The sequence below is a fragment of the Chenopodium album genome, chromosome 19 (assembly GCF_948465745.1).
Source record: "Chenopodium album chromosome 19, dcCheAlbu1.1, whole genome shotgun sequence".
In the NCBI taxonomy this organism is placed as follows: Eukaryota; Viridiplantae; Streptophyta; class Magnoliopsida; order Caryophyllales; family Amaranthaceae; genus Chenopodium; species Chenopodium album.
In genome coordinates, this window is record NC_137852.1 from 43014643 (window position 1) to 43027521 (window position 12879).

Here is a 12879-nt window from a genome sequence, read left to right on the forward strand (position 1 = left end):
TGTTCTAGAATAGGTCCATATTCTTATGTTGATTTAGAAGCATTGATTTCGAATAATGTATTGACACTAGCTTTATTCCAATGTATCAATTCCTCACTTAGCCTCAATACTTCTCTGCAATCCCTAATTTCTCCCTCGTCTTCATTCAATATTGATTTTCTAGCTTTTACAAATACGTCTATTACCTTTCACACTACCGCTCAGACCCCTCTCATGCCAACATCATTGCCACTCCTCTCGAGCTGTTGAAGCAGACTTGAATTTTGATAGCATGTAATCAATTTTGACCATAATAGTTCTAAATCTGAAACTGCAATGGCTATACAAAGGTATGCTGTGTTTTGGTTTATCTTCAAGTTAATATTGATTCCATGGTATGGGTTTGATTGAAAGTTGAAACCCACCACACCACAAGGTATGAAAATCAATGCCTTGCAGGGTTTGAAGGATTAGGCCCTAAGGTTTGGTATCGGTTGCTTCCAATTTCCAAATACATACCGATTCCAAAAAATATTGAAGCAAACATCCCCATAATAGCTTCATTACACATCCCATACCAATCACAACTCAAAACTATGTGACTGCTTTGAGGATTAAGATATTCTGAACACCAGTAGTAATAGCTGAAAATGGTCAAATGCATAGACATATGGGCCAGATTCAATTCTTTGAACAACTTTCAAAATTGGAATAACTCATTGCTAATTGTCTAATGTATACAAGTAGGTTACATAACTAATGCAAACGATTTAAGTCCTCTGTTGGATCGACCAAAATTGACTTCAGCGATCAATCCTCGTGCATCCATGCTAGAAGCCTCACTTCAGACCGTCGCTCATGCCTGGTGGCATCCCTAAACTTTGGGCAAGATTGCTCATTTTATCCTTCATTGCCTGACAAAAGAACATAACAACCTCAGAAATCTAGAATTAATAAATTCCCCATTATATTTCGTTTTTGCTGTTTCCTTCTTTGGTAATTGAAAGAGTAAACACGGTGTCTCACCAGCACGCTTTTCTGGTGTGCATCTTTGTATGCCTCAGTAACTAAAAGCGAGAGTTTCTGCATGAATGATAAGACAGTTGTTCAGTAAGGGAATAAGTGGACACAACAGAAAAAGACCACCACATAATAGTTAAAGCTCACTTCAGCTCCAAGTTCCATTGCAGCTTCAGTAATCTCAGTCCGAACAGGTTGTTGATTACCAGAAAGGGTTACCTAATAAAACATTATTAAAAAAAAAAAAAAAAAAAAAAAAAAAAAAAAAAAAAAAAAAAAAAAACTATCAGATATGAAGATATAGCCAAAATGCCAAATGTACAGAGTCCAGAGAAGAAATACAAGTATTTGTAGTGAAAATTACACAGATTTATAACATTAAAGAATGTAGCACACCCAAAGGGCCAAAGGCCATAGCTAATTCATATAAAGAGGTATCAAGTTATATTTTTCTTTTAATATATTATTTTCCCTGTGGAGAGAGTGGGATGGTAGATATTATGAGAAACAGCATACCTTTATAAGTTCATCTTCACAATAGCCATCAAATTCTGCTCTGCAAGACCCAAAAAAATAACAAAAGAAACACTTGTGCTATAGATCAATACATTAAAAATAAATTTTCTACTCAAAAAATTGTAAGAAATTAGCACATACGCTGCTAACTCTTTTTGCACTTTAACTGCTTCAACTTGGACAACCATTTGAGCCTTTTTGACTGTCTCGTACAGGTTTTGCATGTTGCCAAGTATTCCAGCCTACATTAGATCAAAAAGGTAAGATTAGTAGTAACTCAATAATACATAGATTGAGGGCATGTACACGATACATCTCTATCAAAATGTCCCTACTTTATAAAAAAGTTAGTTACATACTGTCCACAAAAGCATTGCGTTGAATAAAATAGAAAAGATATAAGGATATACGTATTGCACGAAATTCTTTTCAGCCCTTTTTTTTAGATCCAAGTCCACTGTTGGGCCCAAAGCCTGGTGAAAAGCTGCTTATAGTAAGAGCAGATAATGGCACTTCCAATTCCAGGTTATTCGTATCCTTTTCGAATCCTTAATTAGATCTAGGTCCTAATTAATTTAATAATGCAATCTTCTTAGTGTATTTTGGAAACTTTCTTATTGGAACTATACCTCAGTCCCAGGATAAAGATCAATTATGTGATCTTATATCATTCTTTTTAAATCTCTTTGATGTTTGGGGATGATGTCTTGATGATTATGTTTTCCATGCTTGATGTGCCCTAAAACCAGATGGAGTTCTTTCATGTGTTGGCTGTGAAGCTATTAAAAGAAGGGAATCCTTGTATAAGTTGGGCAACGTTAGTCAAGCATATGATATATACACTAAAGCCCAGGGTTACCTAATAGGCTAATACGTAGTACGCTACAATACGGGGAACGAGTACGGATTCGCAATGCGCTAGGTGGGGGTATGGTAATATGTTTGAGGTTTTTTGGAGTCATAATATGATATGAACAATACACCCTAATAAATATTAAGGTTTTTTAATTAAAAAAGAAGGGGGGGATTTGGTATGAAAATCTGAAATTGGAGTTCATAACAGGGACGGGAGTATTAGGTAACTATCCAAAAGAAACAAACTAAAGCACGAAGGCAAAAGAAGGAGCCCCCTCCTCCCAAGCCTCTATAGCGTTGTTGGAATAATGGAGACAAATAAACAAACCCCACCCTTGTTGATCCATTCTTACTCTCTGCCACCCCTTCTCATTAATTTCTATCTCTTTGCATTGCGATATCACAACACGGGGAATATGCTAATTTGGGAGTATTAAAACACAGAAGTATTATTGGAACGTAGTAAGTATCAATATAGAATTCGCTGAGCGAAGGGAGTATTAGGTAGAGCTGCCAAAAAATGACCCGACCCGAGATCTCGACCCTAAATCGGGAATGAACCCAACCTGTACTCGGACAATAGGGTGAAACTGGTGACCCTATAACCGACCTAAACATGACCATATGTTAACCGACAACCGATTTGATCCAATACTATTTGACTAGAACCCAAACCTACTCCCGACCGGAGAGTAAGCGTTAACCGATTTAATCCGACCCAACAATCTGAACCCGAACTAGTACCCGACGCATGGAAGGTTTACTAAAATTTATGTCTTTTGTTCAACTTATCCGATTCAACTTGTATACCTTATAATCTCAAGGCATTTCGCCACTAGGCTCCAAAACCGCAAAATTTCCTCAAAAAGCATGGATTACAGCCTTCAATTTTGTAAATTTTTTTTGACCATTTTTCGTGCGGAACTAAAAATTACCAAGATGTTTACCATGGTCCCTAATACCCACCGGGAGTACAATTGGGTCGGTAGAACCATCCTATATGCCCTTAAACGGTCATTTTACCCGTTCACAACTTGCAATGATTTCGTAAACTCAAGCCTACCAAGGACATTTATGACAACATATAATGATCATTTGTGGTTTCAAACGCCATTATATGACCATGAGATGTATCCCTTAGGGTTTCAAAGCTTTTCCCCACCGTGTCCCGAAACCTCAAAATTTTCGTCAAAAAGCGTGGATTATAGCCTTCAATTATGTAATTTTTTTTTACCTTTATTCGCCCAGAAATAAAAATTACCGATAAATTTACCATGGTCCCCAATACCCTCCAAGAGTCCAATTGGGTCGATGGAACCATCCAATATGCCCTTAAACGGTCATTTTACCCATTCACAACTTGCAATGATTTCATAATCTCAAACCTACCACGGACGTTTATGACAACATATAATGATCATATGTGGTTTCAAACGGAATACAATAACCCCGAGATGTATCCCTTAAGTTCTCAAGGCTTTTCGCCACCGAGCCCGATACCTCAAAATTTCTCAAAAAGTGTGGATTATAGCCTTCAATTTTGTAATTTTTTGACCTTTTTACGCCCGAAACTAAAAATTACCAAGATGTTTACCATAGTCCCTAATACCCTCCAGGAGTACAATTGGGTCGGTGGAACCATCCAATATGCCCTTAAACGATCATTTTATCCGTTCACAACTTGCAATAATTTCGTAAACTCAAGCCTACAACGGCAATTATGACAACATAAATTGATCATATGTGGTTTCAAACATCATTAAATGACCCTGAGATAGTGAGATGTATCCCTTATGGTTTCAAGGCTTATCGCCACCGTGCCCCGAAACCTCAAAATTTTCTCAATAAGCGTGGATACAGGCTTAAATTTTGTAACTTTTTTGACCTTTTCTGCCAGAACTAAAAATTACCGAGATGTTTACCATGGTTCCTAATACCCTCCGGGAGTACAATTGGGTCGGTGGAACCATCCAATATGCCCTTAAACGGTCATTTTACGTATTCACAACTTGCAGTGATTTTGTAAACTCAAGCATTCCGCGAACGTTTATCACAACATATCATGATCATATGTGGTTTCAAACGGAATTATATGACCCCGAAATGTATCCCTTAGACTTTTCGCCACCGGGCCCGAAACCTCAAAATACCTTAAAGCGTGGATTATAGCCTTTAATTTTGTAATTTTTTTTACCCTTTTTTACCCGAAAACTTAAAAATTTCCGAGATGCTTACCATGGTCCATAATAACCTGTGGGAGTCAAATTGGGTCGGTGGAACCATCCAATATGCCCTTAAACGGTCATTTTACCCGTTCACAACTTGCAGTGATTTCATAAACTCAAGTCTTCCACGAACGTTTATCACAATATATAATGATCATATATGGTTTCAAACAGCATTATATATCCCTGAGATGTATCAATTAGGGTATCAAGGTTTTTCGCTACAGGCCTTAAACCTCAAAATTTCCTTAAAAAGCATGGATTATAGTCTTTAATTTTGTAATTTTTTTACCTTTTTTCGCCCGGTTATAAAAATTACAAAGATGTTTACAATAGTCCCTAATAGTCTCTGGGAGTCAAATTGGGTCGAGGGAACCGTCCTATATGCCCTTAAACGGTCATTTTACCCGTTCACAACTTGTAGTGATTTCGTAAACTCAAGCCTACCGCAGACGTTTGTGACAACATAAAATAATTTTTATGTGGTTATAAACGGCATTATATGACCCTGAGATGTATCCCTTAGAGTCTCAAGACTTTTCGCCACCGGACCTCGAAACCTCAAAATTTCGTTAAAAAACGTGGATTATAGCCTTCAATTTTGTAATTTTTTGACATTTTTTCGCCTGAAAATAAAAAATACCAAGATGTTAACCATGGTCTTTAATATCCTCTGGGAGTCCAATTGGGTCGGTGGAACCATCCAATATGCCCTTAAAGGGTCATTTTACCCATTCACAACTTGCAGTGATTTCATAAACTCAAACCTACCACGGACGTTTATGACAACATATAATGATCATATGTGGTTTCAAATGACATTATATGACCCCGAGATATATCCCCTAGGGTCTCAACACTTTTCACCACCGGGCTTCGAAACCTCAAAATTTCCTCAAAAAACGTGAATAATTATAGCCTTCAATTTTGAAATTTTGTGACCATTTTTCGTCCGGAAATAAAAATTGTTCAGATGTTTACCATGGTCTCTAATACCCTCGAGGAGTCCAATTGGGTTGGTTGAACCGTCTAATATGCCCTTAAATGCTCATCTTACCCGTTCACAACTTGTAGTAATTTAGTAAACTCAAGCCTACCACGGACATTTATGACAACATATAATGATCATATATGGTTTCAAGCGGGATTATATGACCCCAAGATGTACCCCTTAGGGTCTCAAGGGTTTTCGCTACCGGGTCCCAAAACTTCAGAATTTCTTCAAAAAGCTGGGATATAGCCCTCATTTTTTTTATTTTTTGACCTTTTTTCGCCCGAAAATAAAAATTGCCGAGATCTTTACCATGGTCCCTAATACCCTTTGGTTGTCCAATTGGGTCGGTGGAACTATCTAATATGCGCTTAAACGATCATTTTACCCGTTCACAACTTGCATTGATTTCGTAAATTCAAGCCTACCACATACGTTTATGACAACATATAATGATCATATGTAGTTTCAAATGGCATTATATGACCCCGAGATATATAATCTAGGGTCTCAACACTTTTTGCCACAAGGCCCCAAAATCTCAAAATTTCCTCAAAAAGTGTGAATTATAGCTAGAGTTGTCAAAAACGGATCCGACCTAAGAACCCGACCTTAATGGACAAAGATCTGAACCCAGACTGCACTCGAGCAATAAGGTGAAACTAGTGACCTGTAACCTGACTCGAACCTGACCTCATCTTAACTGAAAACCCATTTGATACAATACTTTATAACCTGAAGCCGAACATGCCCCCGACCTGATAGCAACCGTCAACTGATTTAATCCGATCCGAAAACAATCTAAACCTGAACTAGTGCCCGACCCAATTAAAACATGAACACGAGTCATGGAAGGTTTAATAAAATTTTATACATCTTTACCTTTTATTCAGCTTATATACTGGTATAATTCTATAAACCCTCAATCCGATTTAATAAAATCTTTTGTTTAGCTTATATAACTTTTGTTCCCTCTTACTCATATATAGGTTTAATAACATCTTGATGATGTTTGATCAAATTATGGATGGCGTAATTATATAGTTCACTTGGCCACATCGATATTTATTAGAATTGAACTTGAACCAGAACCCGACTCAACACTAACCCAAACCCAAATGTACCATCTTGTTAACCCATCCAAACCTGGCTCAACACAACCCGAACCTGAAATTAAACCCGATCTGATTTTAACTCAAATTGAACCCGACCTATATCCGAAAAGGTGAACAACCCGTTATAACTTGAACTGAAATTGACCTAACCTGAACTAATCTGAAGCTAGATTGACCCAACATAATCAGATCCTGATTTAACCCGAGACCTAATTTGACTCGACCCAAACCCGACTTGAATACCCGAATAGACAGCTCTAATATTAGGTAACCCCGCTAAGGCCAACCAAAATTTCTGCATTGAGGCAATCATTGGAATTTTAGTGGGTATGTTTGAGCAAACATCTGAAGTCTGATCTATAATCCTATGGCTAGACCAAAACAAAGAAAAGCCCTTCAGAAAAGCTACATCACATTCACAATTGGGAAGTGGAAGTTAAGTGGAGGCACTTGAAAATATATAACTCAAGGTAAAAGGTTGACTCCTATGGCATAGAGTTAAGTAGGGAGTCATCACTGTTGTGTTGAGGGTCTGAGAAGTGAAGTGATAAGGACATGGATGATATAGAATTTGCATATATACCCTCTAGATCTGGAAACAAAAGGGAAGACTTGCTAACTATTACTTAGTCCCTGATGCTAATTGGTAATGGGATAGAGCCCATAGAGGACAATATGCTATACAATGATAAAAAAATGTAACCAGAATAAAGCAAGAAAACCAACATACGACTTGTGTAGAGCTGCCTGATAAGGATAACAATGAGAAACCAAGTACAGAGGAAAAGAAAAGGAGAACCACCACTTTGAGAATCTCAAATAGTAATATTGACTGGTTAAATGAAGGGAAGGAAGCTTTATACTCATACACCACAGTGACAGTTCCTACATCAAAGCTGCAAGCAATTGGATTGCTAGAAGTCCCTCATAAGCTAGTTTGAAAAGAACAACTCACCTTCAAGGCTCCAATGGATAATCTCATTCAAAAAAAACTCCTCTATACAGTTGTTTAAGGGTTACAGTACTCATAGATGTCCCAGACCTCAAGATGTAAAGTAATTAGCCATGATGGTGCCGACCATATGTTCATGAGAAAGCAGTCTCTTGTGGCACTGGATATGGATAATGTATTTGGCCACCAACATCCAATACCCAGTCATTTGCAAAATTCAATTTTACATCTCACAACAGAAGCAAGGTAAGCCTAATCGTACTGGCAAGCAAGCAGAAAGCTCAAGAACAATCCGTAACTTACAATCACGGAAAATAAGAGGTTTCAACACTCAGCTATCTAACATTTCAAAATTATGTTGCTTTTGTGTAGGTGGCAAGCACGAGTTGGAAGCATCCCCAGCAAAGAAGATTGCTAGATTCAATCAAAGTCCTTGTCAATCAGGTGAGGAGTATGGGTGTTAATATTAGATTCAAGTCTTCTAACTTTGTACTCACAGGGTGACAAGAAAAAAAAAAACACGTCTACTACTTACACCCTAATTTGGCCAAAATAAAATCATGCCAAAGGCAGGGGGACTATAGATACAAGATGAGCTCACAAATTGCCCATGAAATCATTATAATGCGAACAATACTAATACCTACAGGGAGGCTCTGATTTTTCCATGCAAACATGTATGACAACTGCGACAAAGGATGAAGATATTCTGATACAAGAGCATATAGAAATATAAGGAAAAAGAAAGCTCACTTTTGATGAAGAGTCATCGCCCTTTTCGCTATCCTTTTTACCTCCAAATAAACCATATACACGTACTGATCTTGAGCTCTTCCCAGAGTTACTGTTCGTCCACACCAAACATGGACGGCCAATAGAATTAGCCTGACTATTTAATTTGCCTGTAAAAATAGTAAATGATTAGATTACATGACAATAAGATACTGCAAATTGCATACAACATCTATATGATGCATGGTAACGTTCAAACATAACCAAATAAGAGACTTGTGAGGATAGAAACACTAGATAACATTAATTAGCTGTCAGGCCCATCATACACATTTTAATAGACTAGTCTAAGAGAATTACTTTGCGGAGTGAGTTCTATTTCTGTCAAAGGGAGCTTGGGGAATAAGTAAAGAAGTTGTTAAGAGGAGAAAGGCGAGTAAAGGGAGTAAAGCTCCTATATAGAGGAGTAATATAGAAATGGGAATCAGAAAATGGTTGAGTTTTTTACAGGTTTTTCAGTTGCTTAGTTCAGGAGTATCCAACCACTCTAAGGCCTATTCCCTCAAAAAAAAAAACCACTCTAAGGCCTATAATTGAAAACACCTTTGTTCATGGTTTAATAGCATCAACATCACAATCATCTATCTATTCCCAATTAAAAGTCTTTTTTAACTTTTCTTCAATTTTATCTGTTTTCCAGCTTATGTTTGCGATTTTCCATCTCTTCTCTTAGCTTCCATCCTCAAATACCCAATCTATGACACACACTTTCCCCCATCCTTAACAAAACCCAACTCAGGACACAACTTTGCAACCAGAGAAATGCAAACTCAAAACCCCAGACACATTTTTTTCACCAGGATATGACATCCTTACTGAATATAACTTCAAAGATGGTACGAACACTGGCCAATTATGTCACAACTAGTTCAACAATGCTTTCCTCAGGCAGGCTTGAGGGTGATGTTGTGCCTTTTTTCGTTAATTACTATATTTCATGTTTATGTTCACAATATAACACTATTCTCTCTCTATTGGAGGGTTATTTTTTAAACAAATATTGGTTTATATTGACCTATATATTGGATTTTATTTCTCTCCTTGTAAGAGTTGGGGGCTACAGATTGATTTGTCAAAGGAGATCTGTGCACTGTTGGAGGAGATATCAATCACTCGTGTGCAATCAATTGAATTGGTTCATTCTATTCGAAAACTACAATTAATCAATAAAACCCGTCTTAGATAGTTGTATCAAATAATGACATGAAAAGGGTGATCAGATCTCATCCACAAAAAACCATGATTTGCTGAAGTACAATTTTATTTGATCCAATTTAATATATACTGCATTTGTTATTTATTACCTTTATTGTAGGTGTCATATGACTTCCAAATAAGAAATTAATTTTAGTTTAAAACTATGACTAGGGAAGTACTAATCAGCTTGCATCTCCAAGAGTCTTTAGAACGCCAAATATCAACATTATGTATACCATGTTAGGGTGATTGGAAAATAACTATTCCATTGGATCGCCCACTTCCTCCCAGGTTCTAGTGATCTAGCTAATGTAAATTCAGGTGGCCCATGCCTTAGGTAAAGGTGTGTAGCCAAGTCATAGTGGACTGGGCATTGATCAATGTTCTTCATACATAGACATTAAGGTCAAATATCAGAATGATCTATCACAGCCTCACTTCATTCGTTTGGAAGAAAACCTCTTTTTCCTTTAAAAATTCTGATGGACGCATAGAAGCCAAAATATTGGCATGGTCTTCCAAAAGATATTGGTGCATGTTCATCCCATTTACAGATAATATCTTCATTACAACTTGGGAATACTAAATCTAGCATAAGGAAATACTACACCTAGCATAAACGCCATTTAAAATTGATAGCAATGGCTTAGAACTATCAACAGCTGTGCAAATCTAGTCGGAGAATACGGAAGCAATAAAATCCAATATAGGTTTTAAGAAGCTTTACATCATGTTTTTCTTAGTTATATATACTATTCAAACCAAGTATCGAACGATAGACTGATTATATGCCAACTATGAACTATCCCATGAAAATTTTCAAACCTTCCAAATTCAAGACACTAAGATTATAAGCTAGATAAAGTCCTACCCCACAAACTAATTGTTAGGCCATACACATAAGTTAACAATATAGACCTACAATTATCTTTATAGATTAATTTGTTAATAAACACTATTCATCCGTTGGGGATTTTTTTTTTCAAAGCCTATACAAGCCTATCTTATGCACCTAATTACTAAAGATTACAAGACAAATAAGTACTCCATGACTTATGTCATATAGACATATTGTTACTCGGATGAGCACTTATGACTTGATACTTCAATTCGGACCAAGAAAAATTGGAAATTATTTCATTGGAATAGCCTAGTGTGATGCTTACCCACATCTCCACCCGAGTTCTAAGTAAGACTAACATAGTCTAAGACATCTATCGGGAGACAATAATGCTTAAGTTTCCAAAAACGGACCAATTAACTAGAAGCTAAGCATAAGCTGCGGAATAGCCATGATACTTTAATATTCAACTAGGTAAGTTCCTTGTACATAACTTGTTTAGCCAATGTTACAATTTAGGAAAGTAAGGAAACCACTTTTCATGCATATCTTAGAGATAATTCACAGAATTAACACCGCCCCAATCTATAAAAGGACGGGCACCCCTGATTTATTGGTATACAGCATAGCCGAAACGAGTGATTGCCTCGCAGCAAGCTAGCTAATCAAAATTGGCCATAACATTCTTAATTAGAATTAGAGCAGCTAATCAAACAACCAAAATTCAAAAGGTCTATAATTTAAAGTCAATGTAATCCAGTAAATTATAAATCTTTCAAGCAATAATGATTCATGCAAATTAATGATTAGAAAAAATGAAGCTATAGCTAAAGCTAATACTATTCAGTATTCACATAATTGGCTTAAAAGAACCCTAAATTAAAACGATTAAAACCCCAAATCGCAATATCATGAAGCAATTAACATTGTAAGAAATGATTTACAAATTACAATTGGATAAAAAAACAATCAAACATAATTGTTAGAGACTAAAATCAAATACAATAAACAAGAGTTATAGAAGAAAGAGAGCTTACAGAAGGAGATAGAGGAAGAAGAAGCATGGTTGAACTTGAGGGTGTCATTGAATCTGGAATAAATTGGAAGTTTTGAAGTGCTGAGGGGTGTGCTCGTGGACGCCATTGAAGGAGAGAGAGAGAATGACTGTGAGTGGAAGAGAAGATAACCCCCAAAGCCCGTTATCGATGAAATGAAGAAAATAGAAGTTATCAATAAAAAATTAGGGAAATTCCCATTGGTACTCCTGTGATTTTGACTTTTCCTATTGATACACAATTAAGGAAATTCCCATTGTCAAAAAATTGACGAAAATGTCTTGGTTTGCGTGTCATGACAAAAAAATAAGAAATATCATGACGTGCAAAATGAGATATTTTCGTTAATTTTTTGACAATTTCGAGTTCGATTTAGATTCATTAAGTGTCAAAATGACCCCTAAAGCCTAAATCGAACAATTATTATCACAAAAAAGTAACGGCACGAAAATCGAGACATTTTTTGACACACATATGAGACATTTGAGTTATTTTTTTGCTAATTTCGAGGTTAATTTGGATCCTTAAGAACTAACTTGACTTTCAAAACTTTAACCGAACAATTTTCAACACGCAAATCGAGACATTAGATGTTTAAAAGGGGTATTATAGTCTTTTCCTTAATTATTTTAACTTAATGAAATATTTTTTAACGGTGTTAGTCATGGTTGGGAAAAAGACCAAACCTCGGGTATACCATTGGGAAGGCAAAAATTTAAGAGTGTATCAATGGGAAAAGTCAAAACCACGGGTTTACCAATGGGAATTTCCCAAAAAATTAAAAAAAAAAAAGGGAAATTCTCATTGGTAATCACTATTTATTTTTTTTTCTCAATGGTAAAGGGGTCAACTTTTAATTATCTTTGGTAATCAAACATTAATGTGGTTAATCAAATGGTAACTTCTGTTTAATTATTGGTTAATTATTTAACCAGGGTTTAGGAGTTGAGATGCGGAAAGACAAATTTGCCCCCATTTATTTTACTCCAACCAACTGTGTCTAATCAATTAAAGTGAAGGCTTTGATCGTTCATCTTCTTCAGTTGGAAAATTTGAACTCAGAGAATTGGAGAGCGATTTGCGAAGAACTTCAATAAAAAAAACACGAGCTATCACCTGAAATTTGGACTTTTTAGTTAGTAGGGTTTTAATCAAACAAATTGGGGTTTTTTTGGGGAATAATTTGTTGAATTGCGAGGGTCTTGGTGAAGAAGATTGTTAGGTTTGCTGGGTGAAGTACGATCAAATTCTGTTCGTAAAGCTTGAAAGATCAAATTTTTAGCCTTTATCTGAAGAAAATTACAACATAAAACTCGATTCGTAGCCAGGTATGATTATTTA

At 36.3% G+C, this 12879-nt stretch overlaps 1 protein-coding gene across 1 annotated transcript; it reads right to left on the minus strand.

Annotated features, from left to right (window-relative positions):
- Positions 1-617: 617 nt before the first annotated feature.
- LOC145595766 (nucleoid-associated protein At4g30620, chloroplastic-like) lies at positions 618-11694 on the minus strand. Its single transcript, XM_081652188.1, has 7 exons — positions 11521-11694; positions 8407-8555; positions 1657-1757; positions 1516-1555; positions 1147-1218; positions 1006-1062; positions 618-893 (listed from the first exon to the last, which is right to left on the minus strand). Exons 1-7 carry the CDS (start codon positions 11624-11626, stop codon positions 819-821), a joined length of 600 nt encoding a protein of 199 aa, XP_081508314.1. The 5' UTR covers positions 11627-11694; the 3' UTR covers positions 618-818.
- Between the last annotated feature and the right edge of the window lie 1185 nt (positions 11695-12879).